Here is a 25,112-nt window from a genome sequence, read left to right as displayed (position 1 = left end):
TATGTATTTATTTTTTCCGTATCACCTCAAGCAACAGAGAAGTGGCATAATCAATATCTTAATCACAATTTAAAAACAAAATTTATTTGAATTAAAAAAATCTTTTATCCGTCTCCTTTAACAGTGGTTGGTGTATTCGCTAACGGCTCGATATCAACAATAACAACATGTCGCACAACTTGCATCACTTGTGTGCCAATCGATATCAGGACGTCCAATCTGCCTGTCGGCTGTCGGCAATCGATATCTGCTCAGAAAATATATATTTTCAGAATAATTGGCTAATTTCACTTCGCCTTATCGCTGCAGTAATGGTAAGTGCATCGAGGTGCATCCTGTAGTCGCCAGTAGTCGAGATTCCCAGAGTGCCACAGGTCGAGGCAAAACTAAGAGCTGACTGCACCCCTGTCGACGTCAAAAAAGGCTGCCTGTGGTGAGGAGCAACGCCCCCCGGTCCAAAACCCACGTCCATGTATCCCTGGAGCTCCTCCTCGTACGGCGGGCACATTCCCAGTGCCGCCAACGTCCGGGTAAATACTCTACCAATCCCAGATTACGAATCTTGGATATGTGTAATCTCTAACCCACTTATCTTCAACTTGGGCAATCCTCCGACTCAGCTTCTTCGGACTTCTTCCGGGAATGAGCAAAGTGGGCTTATCTCAACCCGTCTCTGCTGATCGTGTTAAAAATAGATACAATGACATAATGTATCCCTTAGCCAATAATATTGCCTACCATCTGTCCTTTCAGACCATGCCGAATGGTTTGGACGACCAGGAGAAGTTGCTCGCCGAGGCAATTGGATCGGCGAGGAAGCAGGCCTTCCAGATGAACCACTTTCTGGACAAGGAGCGAATGCTAGACTCACTGAAGTGCGCCAGCACCATGCTGAGTGAGCTGCGGACATCCCTCCTCTCCCCAAAAAGTTACTACGAGTTGTGTGAGTATAACTAAAGCTTCATTTTCAACTGCAGATCTTATTGCATTTATGAAACCACAGACATGGCCGTCACCAACGAACTGTGCCACCTGGAGCTGTACCTTAGCGAAAAAATAGACAAGAAAACAGATTTGTACGAGCTCGTTCAGTACTCGCACACTATTGTGCCACGGTTGTACCTCCTCATAACAGTGGGCATTGTGTACATCAAAAATGACCCTACGCTAAAGCGTAGCATTCTGAAGGATCTGGTCGAGATGTGCCGCGGTGTCCAACATCCGCTGAGGGGCCTCTTCCTGCGCAACTACCTGCTGCAGTGCACCCGCAACATCCTACCCGATGTTTTGGTGGAGGAGAACGAGCACGAGGGCAATGTCTATGATGCCATCGACTTCGTGCTGACCAACTTCGCCGAGATGAACAAGCTGTGGGTGCGCATGCAGCACCAGGGACACTCCAGCGAAAAGACGCGACGCGAGAAGGAGCGAGAGGAACTGAAGATCCTGGTGGGCACTAATCTAGTGCGATTGTCGCAGCTGGAGTCGGCAACTCTGGAGACCTACCAGCGACTCATTCTACCGGGCATTCTAGAGCAGGTTGTCAGCTGTCGGGATGCCATTGCACAGGAGTACCTGATGGAGTGCATCATCCAGGTCTTCCCCGACGAGTTCCACCTAAAGACACTTGACCCCTTCCTGAAGTCCTGCGCTCAGCTGGAGACCGGTGTTAATGTGAAGAACATCATAATATCGCTGATCGAACGACTGGCTGCCTATAACCAGCGAAGTGGCAAGGTAATCCCCTCCGTCGCTTCCTGCGCTAACTTAATTTCTAAACTGCTTTTTTTTTAGACTAGTGGCAATGCCATCGATGCTATCATACCCGCCGAGGTGGAACTATTTGAAGTTTTCAGTGTCCAAGTGGCAAACATCGTGCAGACCCGAATGGACATGCCGTTGGAGGACACCATATCGCTGCAGGTTGCTCTGCTGAGCCTGGCCCAGAAGGTGTATCCCGATCGGGTTGACTATGTAGATAAGGTGCTGGGCACAACTGCACAAATTCTGCAGCGGATGAACATGAACAAGTAGGTTGAACTCTAAAAGGGAACTTCTAGTTTGCTATAATTTAATTCTTTGCAGCATCTCCCATCTGCTATCTGTGAACCAGGAGTTATCCCGCCTTCTGCGTATCTGTATCGACTTCTACAACAACGCCTTGACCATAATTCAGCTTCATAACTTTTGCCCGCTGCTCGAAAAGTTTGACTACACATCCCGTAAATCGCTGGCCCTGTACCTAGTTATGAATATATTGGACAACGAGACCCTAGTTCCGACAGCTGATCAGGCGGATAGTCTGCTGACCATCATTACGCCGTTGATTAAGGATGATGACACGAACAAGGAAAACGGTACGGCAGCAGGAAATACGAGTCCGGATGTTGAGGAGTTTGCCGAAGAGCAGGGCGTTGTGGCACGGTATGTGTTATTTCATTTTCTAAACACATTTATAAATCATTTCCTTTTTTCCTTCTAGATTCATTCACCTCATGCGGTCCGATGAACCCGACATGCAGTATAAAATGCTGCAGACCGCCCGAAAGCATCTGGGAAATGGGGGCGGCCAAAGACTAAAGCATGTCCTACCTCCGCTTGTCTTCGCCGCCTACCAGCTGGCCTTCAAGTACAAGGCGATCGCCGAGCAGGATGAGAACTGGGACAAGAAGTGCCAGAAAATCGTGCAGTATTGCCACAGCACCATCAGTGCGCTGGCCAAAGCCGATCTAGCAGATCTAGCTTTGCGTCTCTACCTGCAAGGTGCCCTGGTCATTGGAGAGATTGGTTATACGAATCACGAAACTGTGGCATACGAATTCATGACTCAGGCCTTCTCCCTGTACGAAGACGAGATATCCGACTCCAAGGCCCAGCTCGCAGCCATAACGCTCATCATGTCCACTTTCGAACAAATGTCCTGCTTCGGCGAAGAGAACGCTGAGCCGCTCAGGACGAATTGTGCGCTGGCTGCTTCGAAATTGCTGAAAAAACCGGATCAATGCCGCGGAGTCGTGGCCTGTGCGGCTCTCTTCTGGAGTGGAAAGTAAGTTGGAAAGCTCTTTCTTGACTGAAATTTGACTGATATGACTTTATACGCTACCAGGCAAAACGGCGAGGAGATGCGTGACGAGAAGCGAACTCTGGACTGCCTAAAGAAGGGTGCCCGCATCGCTTCGCAGTGCTTGGATACCGGGGTGCAAGTTCAATTGTATGTGGAGCTGCTGAATCACTATCTCTTTTACTTCGAACGCGGCAATTCACTTATCACTGTGGCGATGCTCAACCAGGTTACTATAGCTCATTGAGGAAAGAAAAATTACCATGAATTACTATGAAATTCGATATTACAGCTAATTGCCAAGGTGAACGAGGAGCTGCCTAATCTGGAGCCCAGCGAGGAGACGAAACAGATTGAGAGCCATTACAAGAACACGCTGGCACACATCCGCAGTCGCATGGAATCCAATGACTCGGCGCTGGAGGTCTCCTTTGCGGGCATAACTCTCAATTAGCCCAGCGCACCCACTTTGGATACACCTAGCAAGCATCCAAGCGCTAATGGCCTGCAGGACGATCGGCCAGGTCCGTTTTTATACAGCTAGTTATCAGCTTGCTCGTAGACCGTTTAGATTTATTCAAAGCTCTGCGAGAGTATTCAAATTGCTTGTGTGTGAAATGAAATTCCATGGTTAGGAAAGTTGTGGGCCTTCGACCAACTCTTGATTTGTCAATTTGATTTCGATCGTAATCGTAAGTGCAAAGTAAAAACATTCTTGATTATTTCCCCGATTTATTTAGTATGATAGCTATGCGTATATTTAGCCCAGCAGATTTTTAATTTACCATATTTAATCTCCTATCCTTCCCTAAAAACTAATGTGAAAATATTGTTTAACAAAAATTATACAATCTTACATACCATTATCGAATTGGTTCACGAATCGCCACGAGCTACGTATAAATATGTATTACAAATAAAGTTAAGATCAAATTGTTTTCGCAAACAATTTGCCTGTGTGTGTAGCCTGGACTACAGTGAATCAAAACTCGTCAGCGATAAACATGTAAAGTAATTCGTTTATTAAATATATAAAAGCCGACTAACTTTCATCGGTCTATCAATCAGTTAACTAAGCTTCCATTTACAATACACGATGAGTTCGCACTCGTACGTATCCTACAGACTCTCGCCGATCGAATCTCGCTCCTCGATTCGTCCTTCCATTAATCACATGCGCTACAAGGGTGCTGGATGCTCGTGTTCTTCCGGTTGCTCTGGTTGGTGTGGCAGTATTCGGGGGATGGAGCGGTGTTGGGTGGCAGTTTCGTGTTGCTTCGAGACCAGTTAGTAGGAAGAGTGAGAAGAGTGGTTAGGTACAAGCCTGGTACTGCGGGCAGTTAACTTGGTGCGTTTGCGCAACTTAAAGCTAATATTTTTAGTCCCTAGGTTCTAAGCATAAGCATTACAGATAGAAGCGCCTAATTCACTTTGAGTGCCATATAGCAAATGGAAAATTTTGAAGCATGAGATAAATATGTATTCTTTTCTCCATAGCTCGAGATTGCTCGGTGCGAGGCGTAGGCCCTCTGCTTTCTCTTAAGCCGACTTCACATTGTAGAAGTTGTAGACGTAGGGCCAGGAGGCCAGCACGTACTCCTCGATGCCGCATTCGTTGGAGCCTCGCAGGATGCGGAAGTAGCCCTTCTCGCCCCACCAAGATCCCCATGAGTTCGCTGCGATCTGTTTAAGGGATGAAAGGGATTAATGACATGCAGGGTTGTGGTGAAGTCAAACCGACACTTACCCAATACTTTTCACCATTGTGCTCCTCTCCCCAGCCGACCAACTTTACCGAGTGGAACCCAGTGGGAGCCTCTCGGTTGGCCGCTGTCTGACGGTAAACGCCTCTCGAGTAGGAGAAGAAGTCCCTGTTCACCCGCATGGTGGCCTGTACGGGACCGGAGTTGAAGATCTCGGCCATAATGTCGGCTTCCCGGTTCAAACTGTAGGCCGGACCCACCGTGTAAAAGGTGTCCCTGTCCACATTGACCGGTGTTTCGCAGCCATTGGCCCTCAGAGAGCGGCTGTTGTGGCGGATCTTGCAGGTGTCGCGGTGCTGGGTGTACGGATAGCAGCTCTCGTCGACCACGCCCTTCTTGTGCAGGTAGCGCCAGGCGGCGTCCAAGTGCCCGCCGTCACAGCCCTGCTGGCGACGTGTGCAGGAGAGGATGTTCTGGGCGGACAGCTGGACGGTCTCCTTGCCCTTGCTCTGGATAGCGAAACGATCGCTGGCCACCGAGGTGGTGGACAGCACCCAAGAGGCACCGCACCAGCCCTGGTCGGGCACCTCGGAGATGTAGCTGGACCACTTGTCCAGGGCGTTGAAGGATCTGGGCAGGCCATCGGTGGGATTCCTTAGACGCGTCATCGCCTTCACGCGGTAAGTGGGCTCCTTGGTGCCCAGGCGCAGCTTCAGTCCCTCGGAGTACTTGCGACCCCACCATTGGTCATACTTGTGGGCGGACCAGCCGAGTCTGCTTATGGAGTTCACGCTGTGGATGATAGCGTCGTCGGTGAGGCACAGATCCTGGTCGCACTGCACTCTGCCACCCTCCTGGCAGCGGCACTCGTTGCAGTTGTCCCACGTGCTGTTGTACTTGCTGAAGTAGGTGCCCTTGTGTTCGCAGGAGATCACTGGGTCAATCTCCCCGAAGCAGAAGGAGCGGTAGTCGGGGCAGCAGTCGCTGGAATCGTACCGATCGCAGAACTCATCGCAATAGCAGAGAGTGGCTGTAAAAAGGGTTCAAGTGCAGGCATAGATTAAATATACTACTGAATACTGATTACTGATTTAATATTCTGTGAACCTATACTTACTGGAGATGGGCACCGAGCAGCCGTCCTCCCGTTCCTTGCAGCAGGTGTTCTCCCGGGCGCAGTAAGGACCTGGGAAGTCCCGCTTCAGTGTGTGATCAATAATGCCGTGGGCCACGCCCATTAGCAGGACCAGAAGTCCCGCCAGGTGGACACACTTGATGGACATGGTTCCTCGGACGACCTTTAATCTGCAACTGAATCGTGAAATGTGCGAAATTTGTAATTTTGCAATATGATTAATTCACTATCTTATCGCTTAGATAGCCAGATAAACAACCAGATAAACGTCTTGCAATTTGTCAGCAATTAGCGAGGCGAATACATGATATCGCGCATACGACCCGTGGAACGCAGTCAAAAAATTAGTCAGGCAATGAGAAACCCGTCCGGTCTAGGTGGGATAATTAATTAGTAAATCTCTTAGATACGGGCAGCTCCTCATCCAAGCGCGCACATCCAAACAGCCAAACAGCCAAACAGGCAAACAGTTAACAGTTAGCTCCCCCAAAAATATTCTGATGACGCCAGCTGGTTTGGCGATCCGCGGCCTAAACCAAAACGTATCTTTTTCCCCGTTTTTTTTGGGTCTCTTTGATGCGGCAGCAAATTCAAATTTGCGCACACCAATCGAAAAATCGAAAAGTGACAAAGTCGCTCGTCGAAGCGCCCCTTTATTTCATGTTGTTTCCGCGCTTTCGAATATTTTTATTCTCTGATAATTCTGGAGGTAAAGACGAAGATTAAACTCGTTTATCTTTGAGAATACCAGGCGAGGCCAAAGTTTCATAGATAAATGCAAATTGCAAATAGATTTTCCTGTTTCGCCTGCTGGCTAAGCATTTTTTCGAGAGTTCCACCATATAATATATCTGGAAATCTTCAGATTCACGAGTGCTTCTGGCCAAACAGAAGTCTTGAAGGTGTTCGAACAACCACTCCACCCCATGGTATACGAATATATATTTATTTTTTATCGATTGTACGCTAATGCTGAACCCGTTTTTAATTTAGTGATAATTAATTTGAAAGTTCGTGTTGATAATTAATGACCCAGTCAATTGGCAATAAAGTTTTGGCACGAATATGAAGCCGAAAAGAAACAAATTGAATTGTAGTTTGAGTCGTGATGAGGGCTCTATAATTAGAAGCCCGTAAACAGCGGGGATAATCAACTTCTTCGCAGATTGTTGACACATTCCGGCGTTTCGCTGCTTTTTCCTGATGGAGCCACAGATATTCTGAATACCAAGCATTAATTTGAACTCGACACACTCTCGACTTTTGCTGGCTCAGCAGTCTGGTAAACACCGTTTACTCTTCCAGTTACCGTGCGCAATACTAACATTTCGAGAGTTTGCACAATTCAAGTCAAGTGCCCGCACTTTGTGGCCGATTTTAGCGCTTTTATACACCTTGTCGCGCGGCGTCCTTACTCCGATCGCGGCTGCTTGCTGACTGAATTCAGTTAGAATTATGGGCCACCACATAAGGTTGCTGCTGCTGCTGCTGCTGCTGTTGCTGTTGCTGCTTCTGCTTCTGTTATTATTGCTGCCGCCAGCGCTGCTCTGCCGCCGATCTCGGAACCTATTGTCTATATTGCATATAGATTATAGCTTGTAGCGGATAGCTTGTAGCGTAGCGTATAGCGTAGGTGGTCTGGTCAGCAGAGCGAAAGGGAGAGAGAGAGCGGGAGAGAGTGAGGCAGGCGTCCTGCTGTTACAGCCACTGTGGCGTATACGTCATTTGTATCTGTTGGGTTAACAGAGCGCATCCCAAGGTTTGCGGCGGGCCAAATGTTTGCCCGATTTTGGGAATGGGTGGATGGCTTGGTATGTAAACCCACCTATAAGGTCAAAGATCATTGGGAACCACTTTCATGTGCGGATTCCTCGGCGGATTTTTGTGCGCAGTTGATATTATTTTGGTTTTGTTTGCTCTTATCTGGTTCCGCAATGATAACATATTTTATCTATTTATGTGTGAATATAGAACTCAATTTAAGTTCAAGGCCTTTGGCCAATAATCAAATAAACTTAATTGGGCCATGACTTTTTTTGCCAAATCAGTGCGAAATTTGCATACCATCTATTACTTTGAGAGGTCGTGTATCTTATAGATTTTATATCTCACTTTCTGTCGTTTTGGGTATGCGATCATCGCCAATATGTCTGCCATTTCGCTTAACTTCGATATGTGACTTCTGCTCTTTGCATACGAGTAATTATCATTGAGAGCACTTGCAATGCCATATAGACCGCATCATTCCAGTTAACAGGGCTTCGTAATCTAGGGGATGATTCCATTACGCCTTACGTCGAAAGCAAACTATGCCGTCAACCTTTATTTACTTTCCGATGAATTCCTCCTAGCCGGAAGCAAAACTTGAATCACCAAAATTATTGTAGGTATTTTTCCCTTTTCATTGAAACGATAGAGTGAATCGTAAATATTTCCGCGATACTGGGAACTGGAAAAAATAAGAAAGCTAATTAAAAGCGTGCCTCCACCACCGAATGGGCCACACAAATCAGACGCCGATGTGTGAAATAAAGCCATCAGACGACATTAAGTCGCACTGTCGCCCGACGCGATTTGCATGACATTAACTTCGGTTTTATGAGCGATATCTGTCCGAAAACTGCCGGCCAAATTACGATATGTGGCCGAAAGCGGACAAGAAACCTTAAAGAGATTAATGGAGACCGGAGCGAATGATTCGCCTAATGGCCAAGTCGAAAAAGGGGCTGGTAGTGTTCCTCTCTGCCAGTGAATTCGCCACATGGATGGGTTTACATTAAGAACAAATAAGAACAGATAAAGACCTATGTACTATCTAGATATTTAGCTGATTGCAAGTGCACACTTCCGCTCACACTTACATAAGGCATGAGTAATCGCTGCATCTAAGTTTGCATCTAAGTTTCAGTAGTTTCAGTAGTGCCGAAAGCTAATCGCTGACAACACGACAACGTCAAAGAATTCGGAATGCAATTAAGCGAAGCATCAACGTGAGGGATTGATGACAATCTGGCGGGTAAATGAAGTCATTAATGTGTCGTCGACTGACTGCCTTATCATCGCGAATGCCCGACTAAAACTGGGTAATCAATTAGCAGGTATTTATACAAACATAATTATGCCATTATTTAATTGGCCGCTGATTAGCATTATTTTGAGAGGCTATGCGGTGTTATAGCACTTTATTGGTATTCCGTCGTATAGATTGGTGGCATTCCGTGGCGCTGAAGTCATAGTGTTGTGCTAAATTGTTGGACACAAGTACCTGATGTGGGAACAGGCGGAAGATACGTATTCTCGATACCCAAAACTAGTTCAAGAACGAGCCCATCCAATGGCAATCCCACCTGACATGTAACTTCCTTATCGCGCATGTTATCGACACGATTTATATTGTTCAATTTGGTGGATTCACGTTATTTCGTCATAGCACCACTGATATGTGTGTTCGTTTGCCTTGGCGACATAAAAGTGGGGAAACATTGGTCATAAATCGGGAGATTCCCCCTGAATGAATGCCTCTTTATTGTCTAGGAAGTGGTGGATGGAATTTTAGTCTGCTCTGCCTGTCTCGAAACTCGAAAGGAATTTTTCCACATTCGTGAATATATGCTTGAAGAAATTTCAATCCGACTGCGAAGGAGGGAGGCTATTTTCAGAAATTAATAACTGTGGTTGATCGTTTTCCAGTCGAATGGCAGATTCAACAGAGAATGCATAAATATTTGCCAGAATTCATTGAGAGTTGCCAAGGCATTTTCAACCATCAGTAATCAATTTACTGATCATTAAAAAGAGTATTTATTTGCTCAATTCTTAAACGGTCTGTCTTTGTTTATGTGCAATTGCGAATCGGAATTTTGAACTTGTTGATCAAGCAATTATTGAAGTATAAACCATCAGGAATTTCGCCTTTCTCCTTGGCATTCGGGGTCACCAGCTGGAACCGAAACTGCGACCTTGAGCAGATCGATTGGGTGAGAAATTCGGCCTGATGGCAGTGCATATGGGTATATTTGTTTTGATTGGGTCTTTCACAATTACAATTACAATTACAATTACAGTTTCCGAGAACTTTCGCCTAGGCATGCCAGGAATTTGTACGAAGAATCGAATCAAGGTCGAGGTCACCCAGTTTGGCACGCAATATTCGCATCAGTTCCATTTTGGGTGGAATGTTGGTCAAGTAGTGACGAAATACCACCGAATTGAATTAATTTCATTTGTCAATTGGGACCATTCCTCAGTCGGCAGCCACAAACGAGAAGAGAACACGACCCAATGGAGGTCACTTTTTTTGGCATATTTGTGTTTAATGTCTCAAATTGTCGATTCGTTTCAATTACACTCCACTTGTGGGGCATCGAGTGCAGGGCACTCTACTTGCTTTTATGCAATTTACATACTGTTTGTTTTTGTTCGCCTGTCTGACATTGAAAGAGAATTATTATATTAACAATTAAGCAAACAGTATAAAAGATACAAAAATGCGGCGACAGAGGTTTCAGGCATATTAAATGCGGCAATTGTTTGCGCCAAAGTATTTTATTTATGCGAGTGTAGAAAAAAGTGCTGCGAATTTGACAGTTTGACAATTGGTTTATTATTTCTATCGACCAGCTGCTTGATAGCCAATTTATTGATCGGCTACGGTTTCAAAATTGTTTCCGGGTGCAAAACCCCACACGCTTACACTTCTCACTACACACCCCGCCTCAGATGGCCAAATCATTTTGCATTGGTTACATTTTACGATATACCATTTGATTTAGGTGCGCTATCTCAGAATCATATCAGGTAATCGTTGGGCATTTGGCTATTTATAAGAGTTATTTCACACGATTCACAAGAATGGAAAGCAATCGAAGCAGCAAAGCGGCTAATTTTAAAACATTTGCAAACACTTTAGACGGACGTCATTGTTTAATGAGTTTGCATTATTCACGGCTGGCTGGAGAATATTTACGCATATTTTGGCTAATCGCCGGCTGAAAGATTAGGTGGAAATTTCAAAATAGAACGTTTCGGCCTTCCACTTGATTTCTTTATGGCTTCATCAGATTCCTTGCTTTTGAATGTATTATTTGGCCCTATTCGAGATTATAACATTTTGTCGTTGAGTTCCGGGGAATCACCTGTTAATTAATCGCGCATAATGATTTCCCTGTTTACATTTCCTACTTCTGATGTTCTCCAAACACGAGCACCGCAATTGATTTTTGTATATCTCAAGAATTATTGTTGTTAATTAATAATTCGCTCATCGAAAACAATTCAAGAGGTGTTGGCTGTGTGTAAGCTTCTATATTTAGAGTTATGTCCATAGATTATTAGCACAGAGCAGGTTTAGTGTGGTGCTCTCGGAAATTGCACTCAAGTGTGCCCCACACAACATGAAATACGGTTGCTACTCTTTTTTTTGGCACGTTTGCAGTTGATTAGTAATTAGCGAATGTGTCAGTCACTCAGCAACGACTCCCTAAATTGGGCAGTTTGTCAATCATCATCTCCGAGATCCGACATCACATCTCCTTAACGTATCATATATGCATTCAGAAACAAAGGCGAGATCAGAGGTTTTCAAGGCTGTCCCGTAAGTCGTAACATATTGGTTGGGAGAACAAGGCCCTCAAGCATTATATAGCGAGATCGAACCCAATCGTCACCTCTCGCAAGAAATTCCACAGAAGTTGGCGTAGTACCACTCACGGCGGGCCAAAACTGCTTGGGAATTATAGGCACCGCGTGGTGGTTGAATTTGGTTGATAGCACAACAGCAATGTTATGCGGCTCTGTTATTCTAACAGCTCTGTTGAGCTCCACTGGGGAATTTTAATGGGCGCTTCTTTTGGGGCTTTTTGTTTAATGAAACTGGGTGGTTTTCTTGAGTTTTGTGTTTATAGCGGTCGCTTTGTCAGCCGTTTAATTTTGTGGTGGTGCTAGCACTTAAGCTAAATGCCTTGCCATCAAGTTTCTAGATTGTTGCAGCTAAGGGATCCAAAATAAACTGTGGAGCTCATAAAACGGCCGAAAACGGCCGACAAACAACACGATATGTTTACAAGTCAGCTCTCGAAATTTAGCGAATTTCTCAAGATTGCTTTGATTTTTTCGTCAAAATAATATTGTACTATCAGAGTAGGAAGTCTTTATAGGAAGTGGAGCACATACACTTTTGGTGATTGTGAAAAACTTTGATTTCTTTTATTTTATGTAAGCTGTCAATCAACGAATTTAAAATCACGTGTAGATAAAATTCTTACTTTGTGGTAACATGTGTCGATAAAGTGTGCTATCAGAGAGTTCCAAAGCTTGACTCCCCTCAATTGCTGGGTATTTGCAGTGACTCCATCGTACTTACTATTAATTGCCAAGCACATGTGATCGCGACAAATGTTTTAATTATATTGAGAGTAGTGCTTTCGATACGGCTTGTCCCATATTCCACCGCCTACGGTCTCATGGGTCTCCAGCTCGAGCAGGCCAGTGGGACAAGTCTGGTATCTGCGATCTCGGCAGCGGCCCCGCCCTCCGATTTGCATAGCTTACATATATATCTGGGCCCCTATCTCAACCCCAATCCGAATCCAAATCCGAATGTTATACAAGCGGTTTGTCTGTCTGGAGCGTTGGTGTCACTGGCTGTTCTATTCATAGGCGACTTGATTGCGATTTTGCCTCTGATTCGCATGACGAATCTTTTCTGGGCACTTTCTTCTGTACGCCAATCAACCGCAAAGGTAGCAAACTACGGCCTAAAGCGAATTCATTAGAAATTACGCTCTCGAAATGTATTTGTACCTATTTGCATGCCATGCCGAATATTGGACGAAACCGTGAACTGACATCTACAACTGAATGTTTTGTGGTCTGCCAAAAATTTAATTTCAAACAGATGGTTGAATTTGAGTGGTCTAGCAATTACTTTTACTTTTCGACAGGGAATGGGAATTTGAGTGCCTGCATTCGAAGAAAAACACGGGGATAATAAATTTATTTAAATATTGCAACGAAGAGCGAATGATATTCAAATGGATTTTGATTACTCTTTAAAATTCCTAATCCATATTTTTCAGGTGAGGATCTAGTTCATTTACGCATAACTATAAGTGTTACAGCTAAAATCACTGATTTCGCTAAATTCAATTGGAGTGTCTATTTTTAGAACGCTGTGTAACTTGCCCCATAATCCGGAACGGGTTAAGTGGGTTAATGAGCTAACCGAAATCCCCGAAGCCCCCAAACCCAAAGCGATCACTTGACGTGCGAGTTGGCATCTATTGTCGCTTTCGCGAATGTTTGTGCCATTGTTGCGGCCAGAAAGTCATTGTCAATGCCAAGTGCGAATCAGTTGTCGTGCGATAGATACCGCTCTATCTCTATCTCTATTTGTATCTGTATCTGTATCTGAATATCTGAATACACGTATGTTCGCGGACTCTTGTACGAGCTGTGTGTACTTTATTGCGGCCTCATCCAATGTCAGTGACACTCAGATCAGAAGTCAGTGTCAATGTCTGCACAGAGATGACAACGCATTCGCTCATCGTGTTTAATGTGTTTTTTGGCTGAATCATTGCAAAGCTATTTGTGAATATGACGTGCCCCAACCGCACGCCCAGAAATTATATTTGCCTACCTCTTTCACGCTCGTCAACTGGCCCACAAAGTCGGCCAATTGTTGTTTAGTTACAATTCATTCCATTATTTTGCGCAGTTTGCCCAAGAACTTTGTGTGATGGTTATGGGCGATATGTCATCATAAATTAATTGCCCTCGAATAATAAAAACAAATGGACAAAAGAGTACCCAAACTAAACAACTCGTAAATTAATTCTCGCCAAAGAAAAAAATAATTTACGTTCTGTTAGAAAGAATTGCCGCCTTTTTATCAACAATTACAGTAGAGTAAATTGAATAGACTGTTATAAAATATCTGAAAAATGTAGAGTTTAAAATATGAATATAACTCGTATAATTCGGTTCTGTATCTTTGCTAGAAAAGGCGTTTTAATTAGGTATCTCATGGATAAACAATTCCCACTTTATTCGACGTCCACCTCTCATTCATGAACTATTATGGCTTTATTCGCTCTATCTCTCGATCTGACTGGCTGTCACTTTCTGGACCGGGGTTTCACTTTGGCCAAGTTCAATTAGCACGGCTTGCATAATTGAAAGTGCCAACAGGTCCCCTGTTTTCGATCGCAGGGCGCCACTTTAGCGCTCACCTAGGTGTGAACTGCTAATGGGCCACAAATAACGACTGGGAAAAGCAAATAGGCCATGTGTCTTGGCCAAATAACAGCCTGGCCGAAAAGCCTAGCGCTGCATTGCAGGTGGCCGTGACGTCACGTAGATCCGTATTTGCAGTTGGCAATGGAGCGCGCGATAATCATCGGTGACGTCATTTGTCAACCTGCTGACAGCCAAGTGATAGCTAAATGCATTTTCCATTTAGCGCCATTGAATCACTGATTGAATAGGAGTCGATACGTGCCGTAAATCAAATTCGACGGCGGTGGCAAGCACGGTGACAACACGAGATCGTACTGCTCGTCAAATGGCGAATGGAAATAGGCGGTGAAATAAATGAAAATACCGATATGCACATTCCATCACCTGGGAAAGGTTAAGGTTGAGTGTGGAGAGGTGTGGGTGTCCATTACCCGCATGCAAGCCCCTCGGCGACTCATAACCACATTGTGGTAATCGTAATAGCCATAATAAGCATTCGAATCAATTACGAGAGTATGCTAGGATCGGACCTGGTACACCCGAAGCGTGTCAACTGCGATGGAATAAATAAATAAATTCAGAAACAACCTTAAACGCCGAACTGCAGTCGGCCAACGGTGCGTATGAGCCATGTATCAAAACGATGACGGTGCAATTGACGGCAGAATGTAAACTGCTTGCGATGCAATTTACATTTTAATTGCCGATTTTCGAGCCGAGCTGTGTTCTGTTGCCCAGGCCAATCCATTTAAATGGCGCTTTGCTAATGACATATTCACGTTCCCCCGTGTCTACAGTGAGCCCCCACTAGCACTTCCCCCATTTCTCGACTCGGAGCTATCGAATCACTGATTATGCAAATCCAAAAAAGAGGTAATCAAATAGGCCTGAGGGCTCTGGCAAATACTTAACGAGTCGTAAAGTCTCTGAGAATTATGTAAATGCCAAACGGATCGGCGACGCAAATGTCTTAAGTATAACAGGCAGGAGGAATTCATTACGGAGCTGCCATTATGCTACACAGTTCAAGATCCCCAACCCCAAAAGTTACAGCCATCCCGCGAACAGAGATAAATATGACATCACCTGGACAAGACCAGTAGCCATGTCGCTGGGTTTTGCTCACTCACCATTGTCAGGTGTGTTTGCTTTCGGTTTGTTTTTTCGATTTTTGTTTTTCGGTTTTTGTAGGCGCTTCGGAGGGGGAGGTGCCGGAACTGGACCGGATTGCGTGTTTGCTTTGTCCGCTCAAAAGATGAAAACTAACAAATTTATGGGATTAGCTGCGATACTATATAATATCCAATATTTGACTGCTCTGGTTTGTATTGCTAATGGTGTTTTGTTACAGATTGCTCGAGCAATTCGCTTCCTGCCCGAATTCTGGTTAACCTTAGAGGCGTGCTATATTTACATAGAGATACATACATTTGTGATCATTAAAACGCTGAATCGGCGCATTTTGCCAAGTGATACCTGACGCTTCGGAGAGGTTACCGCATCGACACATACGTGCTCCAGTGTGTACCTCACAGAACCAGGCACTCTGCTCCAAATCCAAAGGATAGTGCATTCGCCTGTTTGTATGGGCTGCATTCGGAATTCCATTTGTTCAAGTTCACGGTCAGTGGAGCAAAATACACAGAACTAGAATAACATGTTCGCCTGACGGCAGCAAAAGCTAATGCCCAAAGTAAACATCGCCGGAGGAATTCCAGCTGCACATCGAAAATAAGACGCAATCCCCAGGTTGTCTATTTGGGTTTAGGTACAAATTCGTAGCCCATTCCAAAAGCCCACCGCTTTTCTCTGCGAAGATCGATTGCAGTCGTGTCGGTGGAGATTTTCGTTTATTTTTTGTAGCTGTTATAAATAGCGTGACTCTGGCGGATTTTGCATCCGTATCTGGTGAATGCATCTGCATCTGCATCTGCTCTGCACCCACGAACCGCCATCAGCGCTTTTGGCCAGACCCGATCTGGGCCCAAAGTGGCACAAGCATCTTCCAGACTTTCTAGCGCTGCGTCCCGTGGAAAATGCAAGTTTGCTCAGATTTCTGATAAATGTGTGTGCTTGCCGTCCAAATTTCCAGCTGGCGAAAGGGGTAAAATTGGGCTAAATGGGAGAGCTCTTTAGCCAAACGGATTGTGCGGCTGAAGTAAAGTTAAGTAGAGCAAATATTTACGGTCATAGCTTGGGATCGGGCTGTTTGTTTAGTCTGATTATTCAGCAAGTGCCATGCCAACTGATAGCAAAACGAGATCCTCCTCTTGTTGTTTTCCGACTCGGATATCTGTTCAATAACCGCAAATCCGGCGACAATCTGATTTGATATTGATTTCCCGCCGAGCCGCGCATTCAATTACAATTTCAACACTTGCCTGGGTTGCAATTGGAACTGGATTCGGTTTATCTGTAAGTTTATCTACCTCAAATTCTCACCTGTCACACACAATTCAGGCGGTAATCAGCCTAGCTGAGATTCAAATGCTAAAGATACACTCGCGCACTATTAGCTAGCCAGCCGAAAGTCAACTGAAATTAGCGTCAAATCGGGCCTAAACTGTGAAGACTGATCTGATCCGCACGCGACAGATTTGGAACCCAGACTGAGACTGAGACTGCGACTCAGCCAAGTTAGCAGTCCAAGCTGAGCCGCGATCAGAGGACTGCGAATGGGGAAACGACGCGACTTTAAAAGCCGACAAGCGATTCGCGTTTTGCGGCCACAACACCACGTAAACGAACCGCCGGCTCCCTGGCTTCCACTTTTCGTCGAGCCAGCAAATCGTTGAACAAGCGAATTTTTGAGAACCTTTCAACAAAAAAGAGCCAGAACGAAGACCCAAAGTAACCCGAAACAAGGACCAGGCACGAGCGGAAATGAACTCGAATGGGCTTACGTTAAATTTAAATGTCGAGCTCTTTGAGGAAAACAAACAAACATGGGCTAGGCACTTTCAATAAACGCCAAGCTAAAAGTAACCTAACTAAAAGTAACACGCCTTCTAAGTAAGATTCTATGCTTAGAAAAGGAGATCATTTGTAGTCGCATTGATTGTCATCATCATTTCATCATGAACGCAGGCATAAACATATTTAAATTACCCTCTTTTGGCAGTTTCAGTACTTCACTGTTTTCTGTGCATGCAGGCTAATTGAGTTATTGAAGTCGTTGGGGCCGAGGACACTGCCTTGGCCAGAGCGATCCTTAATTGCGTAAGAAACGAGCTAACATTAAGCTTAATTGTCTGGAGCTGCGCCTTCAGCTCGACTCACTTCATGTGAAGCGCATTTAAATAAATTCTGTTGAATGAGCGCCCATAAACAAGCAAACAATTACAAGTCAATGTCAGTGCGAGTGAAGGAGCTGCTCCAGATGCGTGTGGGTGTCAAATATCTACATCTACATCTGTGCATCTATATATCTGTATCTGTATATCGACGTATCCACAAGTGCCGGCAATGCCAATGCTTGAACCTGACATTCAGCGAATTCATATTTATTCCCCCCCAACAAGTGACAGCCATCCACTGGCAACAAATCGATGCGATCGCTCAACGAATCTATCTAAATCGTTGTTTGTATCTGTATCTGCATCTGGATCTGCATCTGCGAGTGTCTGCCTGGCTCAGGCACGCTGATGCGTTTTAAATTGAAGTCAATTCGGCAGACTCATGAAATTAATTACGGAAGTCGGGCCAATGTGACTACTGATTTCTCCGAAGAGAAAAATGCTTCCCCGGGACAAATCAAAGTGCGAGGAGGGTGCTTGCCAAATACTCTATATTTTGTATTCCCTACAATCCCAGCCCTAATTGTCACAGAGAGTGGGACCCTTGCCGATGCAGGAGGCATAGGCCATCAGATGCGGAATGGTGCTCTGCTGCATCACGCCGGTGAAGAGATGACTCTGCGGACCAGTGGCAAAGATGCCCACATCATCGCCAGCATGGACGCCAACGGTGCCGTGGATGTAGCTGGGGTGGATGAAGTCTGGAAAGAAAGCAGATTGGTTTGCTCATCACTTATGGGGGCGCCCAAAAGTAGAATACAGTCACATACCTTCCGCGCCAATTTGATCGGTGAGATCGATGCGCTGGCCATGCTCATCCAGATACTGATTGGTTCCCACTGCATAGTTCAGAGTGGCGTACTTAACTCCATTCGCGTCGGTGTAATCCTGGTTGAGTCCCAGGATGGGGGTACCCCTGCCAGGATAGCCAGAGATGGTCAGTGGATGAGCATGATCGGAGGTGACTACAATCAGGGTCTCCTCGGGGTCGGTTATATCCAGAGCCTCCTGAACCGCCTGCTCGAACTGAAGCGTCTCTGAGAGGGAATAGGTTGGGGAGTTGTAGTGGTTGCCATAATCGATGAGTCCGCCCTCGACGAACAGGAAGTAGCCATCATCGCGCTTGCTGACCATCTCGATGGCCTTGCGCGTCATTTCCGCCAGTGTGGGCTCCTCCTTGGGATCGGCCTTCTTATTGAAGCTCATCACTCCCGAGCGGAAGGTGCCAATCAGGTTGGTGATCCTCGAGGCATTCACTTTCAGCAGCTGGTTGCGATTGTAGGCCAAAACACCGCCGGGATGCAGTCCCTGCCAGCGGGACAGCAGATTTACACCGTCGGAACGCTCGCCCTTCTTGTTGAACGGATCCGTAATAGTGTTGGGCAGGAACTTGCCAATGCCACCGCCCAGCATCACGTCGAAGTTCTTGCCAGGAGCCTGGGTGATCAGTTGGGTGGCAATGTCCGTACAGGTGGCCGGATCATTCTTTCCCTCGCCATAGGTCAGAATATCCGTGTCGCTCTCGAAGAAGCGATTGGTGGTCTTGGCATAGGCACCCGATGGACTGGCATGGGTCAGCGTGGTGGTGGTCACGATTCCCGTCGCCTTTCCGGCTGCCTGAGCCCAGGCTGCGATGGAGTCCACCTGGTTGGCCGGATCCTCGCTGCCACTGCAGTTGTTGAAGCTCACGGCCGCCGTCACTCCCAAAGCCACGATATTCGTCTTCACGCCGCACAAGTAAGCGGTGGCTGTGCAGGCGGAGTCGGGCACCTGGGCATTGGAGCAGTAGGTCTAGGGAGAAGATAGATGCAAGAAGTTAACCCTGCCACAACCAGGTCCCGAGCATAGCACTCACCCTGCTCAGACCGGTGTAAGGGAACCTCTCGAAGCTCAGGGAGTCCTCCTCGCCGGTATTGCCCTTCAGCTGACCCTTGTGGATGCGGGCGGCTGCCACCGTGGACAGGGACATGCCGTCGCCCAGGAACAGGATTACATTCTTGGCCCTCCTCTTGTCCAATTGCGGCTGTTCCAGCCGCTTGGCGATCTCCTCGTAGGCAAGATCGTACCAGAACTGGGCGCTCTTCTCCTCCTCTGGTCCGAGCTTTCCCTTGGCCATGGCGTTGGGGTCGATGAGGTTTGATTCGCGGGTTTTGGCTGCGCTCACCGATGCTCCTAACAGCTGGAACTGATTATGGATCTCGGGCACTGGAAATGGAATTCTGTGAGAAATCTCTCGGCGTCGGCATCCAACTGCAGCGCTCACTGTCTATGGAAGCAGCCAAGGAGCTGGCCACCAGGGCGCCCAGCACCAGGATACTGCCTGCGTAAGTATTCATATTCGTAAGGAAGAGTTTGGTCCAGCGCAACCGATTGCACTACTGCCACGCTCTTGAAAACGGCTACTTATTAACCCTTGGCAATCGCTCTTAACTAGTTAGCCATGTCTCCATATCTCAAGGCATAATCCAGCAGTGAAAGAGCGCCCGTAAAATCTCACTGAGGGTTTCATATTTACCTGGTCTTTTGGTCATTAGCGTTTATGAGTACTTTACGGGCCTTTGAGTCAATAGACCTGCTACCACCCAAAATTCCAGACCAATGGACTGCGAGCAGACACCCGTGACTTCCAGAAGTGGGCACGGCACCAAAAGTTGGAACCACGCGAACTGACCCTATCCCACACTCAAGGTGAGCTAATGGGGCTACATGAGTTTAGGCCCATAATTTTGATTGCTATAAGACATAAAGATTACCGAAAAGATCCAGATAACTCTTGGGTAAGAGAACAAGCTTAAGAGTATTGTTAGTATTAGTACAAGGTTTATTCAAATGTGAGATGTTTAATACTCAAGAAGGGACATTCGGTGCTTAGGACCACATAAAATCTCCCTTATTTATGGAATTATACCCATGCTTTCAGGCTTTTCGCTGCGAGTTGTCGCACACCTGCTTTCCACTACCAACACATGAAGCATATGCCATCAGGTGGGGAATGGTGCTCTGCTGCATCACTCCGGTGAAGAGGTGACTCTGCGGACCAGACGCCCAAATGCCCACATCCTCCCCAGAGTGCACTCCGATCTCCTTGGCGATGTAGCTGGGTGCTATGGCGTCGTCGGGGCCCAGGATATCGTCCAGAGGAATGCGCTGGCCGTTCTCATCCAGATACTGATTGGGTCCAGCCGCGTAGTTGAGCACCGAGTACTTCACTCCGTTGATGTCGGTGTCATGTTGATTGATGCCCAGGATGGGTGTTCCCCTGCCAGGATATCCGGCTATGCTGACGGCGTGTCCGTGATCAGCGGTCACCACAATCAACGTCTCACTGATGTTGGTCATGTCACGCGCCAGCTGAATGGCTTTCTCGAACTCCAAGGCCTCATCCAAGGCGTAGCCCGGCTGGGTGTAGTGGTTGCCATAGTCGATGAGACCACCTAAAAGGCATTCCAACTGGTAGTAATATATTCCAGAGCTATGTATTTGTAAGGAAGAACCTACCCTCTATGAACACAAAGTATCCGTTTTTATTATGGCTGAGCTTCTTGATAGCCACCTCGGTGAGTTCCGAGAGAGTGGGCTGATAGGTGGGATCAGCGTCCATGTGAAAGTCCATCAAGCCCGATTGGAAGGTACCAATTATGCTGGAGGCAGTCGAAACGTCTAGGTTGAGCAGCTGCTTGCGATTGGTGACCAAGACACCTTTATCGTGGAGCCCCTGCCACCGGGAGAGCAGATTCACCCCATCGGATCGCTCTCCCGCCTTCCCGTGACTATCCTTCATGGTTTTGGGAAGAAACTTGCCCATTCCGCCGCCGAACATGACCTCGAAGTTCTTGCCGGGCGTCTGGGTCACCAGCTGGGTGGCCATGTCGACGCAGGTGCTGGCATCCACTCCATAGCTGGTCACATCCGTGTCGCTCTGCCACATGCGATTGGCCGTCTTGGCATACGCTCCAGATGGACTGGCATGGGTCAGTGTGGTGGTGGTCACAAATCCCGTGGACTTGCCGGCATTCTGGGACCATTCCGCAATGGAGGTCAGGCGGTTGGCGGGATCCTGGCTGGCGGTGCAGTTGTTAAAGTTTACTGCTGCACTTACTCCGATATTAATGATGTTGGTTTTCACGCCGCACAAATACGCGGTGGCAGTGCAGGCTGAGTCGGGCACTTGGGCGTTGGCGCAGTAGGTCTGTGAAGATAGTATTCTTATTTACTTTATTTATGTGGATTTTATGGTCCAGGCACACGCTTTGAACTTCACCATGATAAAGATAAAAGTTACTGATAAAAGTTACAAAGACTCACTCTGCTCAGTCCGGAATAGGGGAACTTCTCGAAGCTCAGGGAGGACTCCTCTCCGGTTTTGTTTTGGCGTTGCCCTTTCAGGATGCGAGCAGCTGTGACCGTGCTGAGTGGCATGCCATCGCCAAGGAACATGATCACGTTTTTGGCCTTGATGGAGTTGGGCTGCGGTAGCAGAAGCCTTCTGGCGATCTCCTCGTCGGCGAGCTTATACCAGAACTGAGGATCCATCTCCTCCGGCGGAGTATATTTGCCGGTGGCTATGTCCGTGCCGAACCTCAGCTGGTTGGCCTTCTGGCCCGTCAGCTCCAGCACATTGTGCACCTCCTGGACTCTGCTGAGTGCGGTTCCAACAGAGGCCAGCAGGAACAGAAGGATCGGATGAAGCCACTGCCTCTGGGAGGAATGCATCTTACAACTGCAGTGATACCGAACTAACTACACCGCACCTGGCTAGTTTCCAGGTCTTATATGCACTGCCCGGATTATTGCATTCAAAACAAGGGTAACCTAAAATTAGGTTTATTCCTAACTTATCTCTGTTGGTACTCCCGACTTCTAGGAAGATCAGCTGCAACTTGCATTACTATTCCTCTATAAAACCGCTGCCATCAAAAGCTTATTACTAAAGTGCTGGGATCACCTGCGCAAATGATTGTTCCAGCTATCTGAAATAGTTCGGTCACGTTTGCGGTCGTAAAGATATTGGCCGTTATTCAAGTCTCCTGCGCCTAATTGAGTCGCGTGACTTAATTGTTGTTCATACGCTTGCAGTTTTACATCCGTAACTCGTGGAGTAAATGGGTGTTCTAGATTTGTTGAATCTAGATCCCAGATCCCAGATCCCACAGCCCGGAACCCAGTCAGCCTACAGCCAGCAATATAATAATAAAAAACCCCCCTTGTTACCAGTTCATGGAACATTCGATATAGTTCCGATTTCATCAAGAGATTTAGCTGTTACCACCGTTCTACTAGCGTCTCTATGTGGACCCATATTAGATAAATTTTATCTTAAGTGCCGTCTATTTGTAGGCGTATTTATATAGCCCACTGATTGCTCCATAAGATCTCAGCTTATATTTAAGCAATGTTTACGTACTTAAGGTTTATGATTATAAGGGGTAATTCAGCCATCAGACTTGACTGGCTACCAGTTCAAAAGCCTTAGGCAACATTCGCCATATTTTAATGTTTTAACCGACACCCAAAACGATCTCAAGGGTAAACTGCGGTGTAAAGTATCTATGTTTTCATTGGCAATAGCTTAAAATCCTTTTTCATTCTAACATCTTAAACAAATATATATATATTAAATTGCTTGGTAAATATTTATTATAGAAACAAGTAGTTGAGGATTTAAAAAACAAATCTGCCCTTGGCTGTGCACCTAGTGCCACATCTGCCACATTTCCACCTCAGTTGTCGCACACCTGCTTCCCGCTGCCAATGCACGCCGCATAGGCCATCAGATGGGGAATGGTGCTCTGCTGCATGATGCCGGTGAAGAGGTGACTCTGCGGACCGGAGGCGAATATGCCCACGTCCTCGCCGGAGTGCACGCCCTGTTCCATGGGAATGTAGCTGGGGGTGATGGCATCGTCCGAGCCAAGGATGCCGTCCAGAGGAATGCGCTGGCCGTTCTCATCCAGATACTGATTGGGTCCAGCCGCATAGTTGAGCACCGAGTACTTCACTCCGTTAACGTCGGTGTCATGTTGATTGATGCCCAGGATGGGTGTTCCCCTGCCAGGATAACCGGCTATGCTGACGGCGTGTCCGTGATCAGCGGTCACCACAATCAAAGTGTCCTCGATGTCCGTCATGTCACGAGCCAACTGAATGGCCTTCTCGAACTCCAAGGCCTCATCCAAAGCATAGCCAGCTTTAGTGTAGTGGTTGCCATAGTCAATGAGGCCACCTACAAATATTTCGGATTATATATGCTGCATGAGAAGATCATTTCGAGAAAAACCCACCTTCGATGAACGCAAAGTAGCCGTTCTTGTTCTGGCTGAGCTTTTTGATGGTCACCTCCGTGAGTTCGGAGAGGGTGGGCTGGTAGGTATCATCAGCCTCCAAGTGGAAGTTCATTAAACTGGACTGGAAGAGACCAATGATGCTGGACACTGCCGAAACGTTCAGACGAAGCAGCTGATTGCGATTGGTGACCAAGACGCCTCCATTGTGGCGTGCCTGCCATCGGGAAAGCAGGTTCACTCCGTCGGATCGCTCACCAGGGTTTCCGTGCGAATCAACGATGGAACTGGGAAGAAACTTGCCCATTCCGCCGCCGAGCATGACCTCGAAGTTCTTGCCGGGCGTCTGGGTCACCAGCTGGGTGGCCATGTCGACGCAGGTGCTGGCATCCACTCCATAGCTGGTCACATCCGTGTCGCACTCCCACATGCGATTGGCCGTCTTGGCATATGCTCCAGATGGACTGGCGTGGGTCAGGGTGGTGGTGGATACAATACCCGTGGACTTGCCGGCATTCTGGGCCCACTCGGCGATGGAGGTCAGACGGTTAGCCGGATCCTGGCTGGCGGTGCAGTTATTGAAGTTCACGGCTGCACTTACTCCGATATTAATGATGTTGGTTTTCACGCCGCACAAATACGCGGTGGCAGTGCAGGCTGAGTCGGGCACTTGGGCGTTGGTGCAGTAGGTCTGCAAGGATAATGTTTCGTTTGCTTGGCTTAGCAGAGAGTTAGTCAACCACAACTCACCCTGCTCAATCCGGTGTAGGGGAACTTCTCGAAGCTCAGGGAGGACTCCTCACCGGTTTTCCCCTGGCGTTGTCCCTTCAAGATGCGAGCAGCTGCTACGGTGGTGAGTGGCATGCCATCTCCGAGGAACAAAATGATGTTCTTGGCCTTCTGGGAATTGGGCTGTGGTAGTTGCAGCCTCTTGGTGATCTCCTCGTCGGCGAGATTATACCAGAACTGAGGATCCATCTCCTCCGGTGGAGTGTACTTGTCGGTAGCCACATCCGTGGAAAACCTTAGCTTATTCGCCGCCCGTCCTGTCAACTCCAAAACGTCGTGCACCTCCTGTACTCCACTTAGTGCTGTTCCGGCCAAGGCCAGAAGCAGCAGGATCGGGAGCACTAACTGCTGCTGGGAGGAGCCCATCTCTAATTGCTGTGCTGCTGACGAAATATCACCAACTACACCGATCTTGCCATACGGTACGGACTTTTATAGCTTGCCAAAATCCGTGTGAGGTGGATTACGGTGCTCCAGACAAAGTTGCCTAAATTTAGGTTTATGGGCCTCTGGGCATATCTCGGCTGGATTGTCGTATCTTTCATAGAATCAGCTCTGTCTGTTTTGTAACCAGGCTGAGAAACGGTATAAGCTACTCCACTAACATAA

General features: G+C 47.0%; 5 protein-coding genes across 7 annotated transcripts; 1 reads left to right on the top strand and 4 right to left on the bottom strand.

Moving 5' to 3' along the window:
- Window positions 1-163: 163 nt before the first annotated feature.
- LOC6548077 (vacuolar protein sorting-associated protein 35) lies at window positions 164-4,131 on the top strand. 2 transcript variants are annotated; one of them, XM_015156779.2, is made up of 8 exons: window positions 164-314; window positions 754-943; window positions 1,004-1,737; window positions 1,795-2,030; window positions 2,086-2,424; window positions 2,483-3,046; window positions 3,107-3,290; window positions 3,354-4,131. In XM_015156779.2, exons 1-8 carry the CDS (start codon window positions 168-170, stop codon window positions 3,513-3,515), a joined length of 2,556 nt encoding a protein of 851 aa, XP_015012265.1. In that variant the 5' UTR covers window positions 164-167; the 3' UTR covers window positions 3,516-4,131. The 2 variants fall into 2 exon arrangements, with proteins under 2 accessions (XP_015012265.1, XP_001975169.1); XM_001975133.3 differs by having other exon boundaries at window positions 227-530.
- LOC6548078 (tubulointerstitial nephritis antigen-like) lies at window positions 4,061-16,807 on the bottom strand. Of its 2 annotated transcripts, none has more exons than XM_015156299.2 (4): window positions 16,580-16,807; window positions 5,882-6,075; window positions 4,809-5,794; window positions 4,061-4,744 (listed from the first exon to the last, which is right to left on the bottom strand). In XM_015156299.2, exons 2-4 carry the CDS (start codon window positions 6,045-6,047, stop codon window positions 4,601-4,603), a joined length of 1,296 nt encoding a protein of 431 aa, XP_015011785.1. In that variant the 5' UTR covers window positions 6,048-6,075; window positions 16,580-16,807; the 3' UTR covers window positions 4,061-4,600. The 2 variants fall into 2 exon arrangements, with proteins under 2 accessions (XP_015011785.1, XP_001975170.1); XM_001975134.3 differs by lacking the exon at window positions 16,580-16,807 and adding an exon at window positions 7,225-7,367.
- A 1,145-nt stretch (window positions 16,808-17,952) lies between these two features.
- LOC6548080 (membrane-bound alkaline phosphatase) lies at window positions 17,953-19,775 on the bottom strand. The gene is made up of 4 exons (XM_001975135.2): window positions 19,697-19,775; window positions 19,289-19,638; window positions 18,204-19,224; window positions 17,953-18,134 (listed from the first exon to the last, which is right to left on the bottom strand). The coding sequence occupies exons 1-4, from the start codon at window positions 19,767-19,769 to the stop codon at window positions 17,953-17,955; spliced, it is 1,626 nt and encodes a 541-aa protein (XP_001975171.1). The 5' UTR covers window positions 19,770-19,775.
- Window positions 19,776-20,232: 457 nt separating this feature from the next.
- LOC6548081 (membrane-bound alkaline phosphatase) lies at window positions 20,233-22,158 on the bottom strand. Its single transcript, XM_001975136.3, has 3 exons — window positions 21,739-22,158; window positions 20,932-21,622; window positions 20,233-20,867 (listed from the first exon to the last, which is right to left on the bottom strand). The coding sequence occupies exons 1-3, from the start codon at window positions 22,144-22,146 to the stop codon at window positions 20,350-20,352; spliced, it is 1,617 nt and encodes a 538-aa protein (XP_001975172.1). The 5' UTR covers window positions 22,147-22,158; the 3' UTR covers window positions 20,233-20,349.
- A 978-nt stretch (window positions 22,159-23,136) lies between these two features.
- On the bottom strand, window positions 23,137-24,910 carry LOC6548082 (membrane-bound alkaline phosphatase). The gene is made up of 3 exons (XM_001975137.3): window positions 24,465-24,910; window positions 23,715-24,405; window positions 23,137-23,656 (listed from the first exon to the last, which is right to left on the bottom strand). Exons 1-3 carry the CDS (start codon window positions 24,867-24,869, stop codon window positions 23,154-23,156), a joined length of 1,599 nt encoding a protein of 532 aa, XP_001975173.1. The 5' UTR covers window positions 24,870-24,910; the 3' UTR covers window positions 23,137-23,153.
- Window positions 24,911-25,112: the final 202 nt, after the last annotated feature.

This window comes from Drosophila erecta, unplaced genomic scaffold, assembly GCF_003286155.1.
Source record: "Drosophila erecta strain 14021-0224.00,06,07 unplaced genomic scaffold, DereRS2 tig00000092-arrow-pilon, whole genome shotgun sequence".
NCBI classification, from domain to species: domain Eukaryota; kingdom Metazoa; phylum Arthropoda; class Insecta; order Diptera; family Drosophilidae; genus Drosophila; species Drosophila erecta.
Note: the sequence above shows the minus strand (reverse complement) of the source record. Positions and strands in the feature narration are given on the sequence as shown.

What these genes read in the sequence shown, in the direction of transcription:
- LOC6548081 (XM_001975136.3), bottom strand. Translation starts at nt 22,146, where the DNA reads ATGCATTCCTCCCAGAGGCAGTGGCTTCATCCGATCCTTCTGTTCCTG. An exon ending in CCTATTCCGGACTGAGCAGA is followed by an intron (nt 21,623 to 21,738) that starts GTGAGTCTTTGT and finishes CTATCTTCACAG; the next exon opens with ACCTACTGCGCCAACGCCCA. An exon ending in ATACTTTGTGTTCATAGAGG is followed by an intron (nt 20,868 to 20,931) that starts GTAGGTTCTTCC and finishes AATGCCTTTTAG; the next exon opens with GTGGTCTCATCGACTATGGC.
- LOC6548077 (XM_015156779.2), top strand. Translation starts at nt 168, where the DNA reads ATGTCGCACAACTTGCATCACTTGTGTGCCAATCGATATCAGGACGTC. An exon ending in GCCTTATCGCTGCAGTAATG is followed by an intron (nt 315 to 753) that starts GTAAGTGCATCG and finishes CTGTCCTTTCAG; the next exon opens with ACCATGCCGAATGGTTTGGA. An exon ending in ATAACCAGCGAAGTGGCAAG is followed by an intron (nt 1,738 to 1,794) that starts GTAATCCCCTCC and finishes CTTTTTTTTTAG; the next exon opens with ACTAGTGGCAATGCCATCGA.
- LOC6548080 (XM_001975135.2), bottom strand. Translation starts at nt 19,769, where the DNA reads ATGAATACTTACGCAGGCAGTATCCTGGTGCTGGGCGCCCTGGTGGCC. An exon ending in CTTACACCGGTCTGAGCAGG is followed by an intron (nt 19,225 to 19,288) that starts GTGAGTGCTATG and finishes TCTTCTCCCTAG; the next exon opens with ACCTACTGCTCCAATGCCCA. An exon ending in CGATCAAATTGGCGCGGAAG is followed by an intron (nt 18,135 to 18,203) that starts GTATGTGACTGT and finishes CTTTCTTTCCAG; the next exon opens with ACTTCATCCACCCCAGCTAC.
- LOC6548082 (XM_001975137.3), bottom strand. Translation starts at nt 24,869, where the DNA reads ATGGGCTCCTCCCAGCAGCAGTTAGTGCTCCCGATCCTGCTGCTTCTG. An exon ending in CCTACACCGGATTGAGCAGG is followed by an intron (nt 24,406 to 24,464) that starts GTGAGTTGTGGT and finishes TTATCCTTGCAG; the next exon opens with ACCTACTGCACCAACGCCCA. An exon ending in CTACTTTGCGTTCATCGAAG is followed by an intron (nt 23,657 to 23,714) that starts GTGGGTTTTTCT and finishes AAATATTTGTAG; the next exon opens with GTGGCCTCATTGACTATGGC.
- LOC6548078 (XM_015156299.2), bottom strand. Translation starts at nt 6,047, where the DNA reads ATGTCCATCAAGTGTGTCCACCTGGCGGGACTTCTGGTCCTGCTAATG. An exon ending in CTGCTCGGTGCCCATCTCCA is followed by an intron (nt 5,795 to 5,881) that starts GTAAGTATAGGT and finishes CCCTTTTTACAG; the next exon opens with CCACTCTCTGCTATTGCGAT. An exon ending in ACAATGGTGAAAAGTATTGG is followed by an intron (nt 4,745 to 4,808) that starts GTAAGTGTCGGT and finishes TCCCTTAAACAG; the next exon opens with ATCGCAGCGAACTCATGGGG.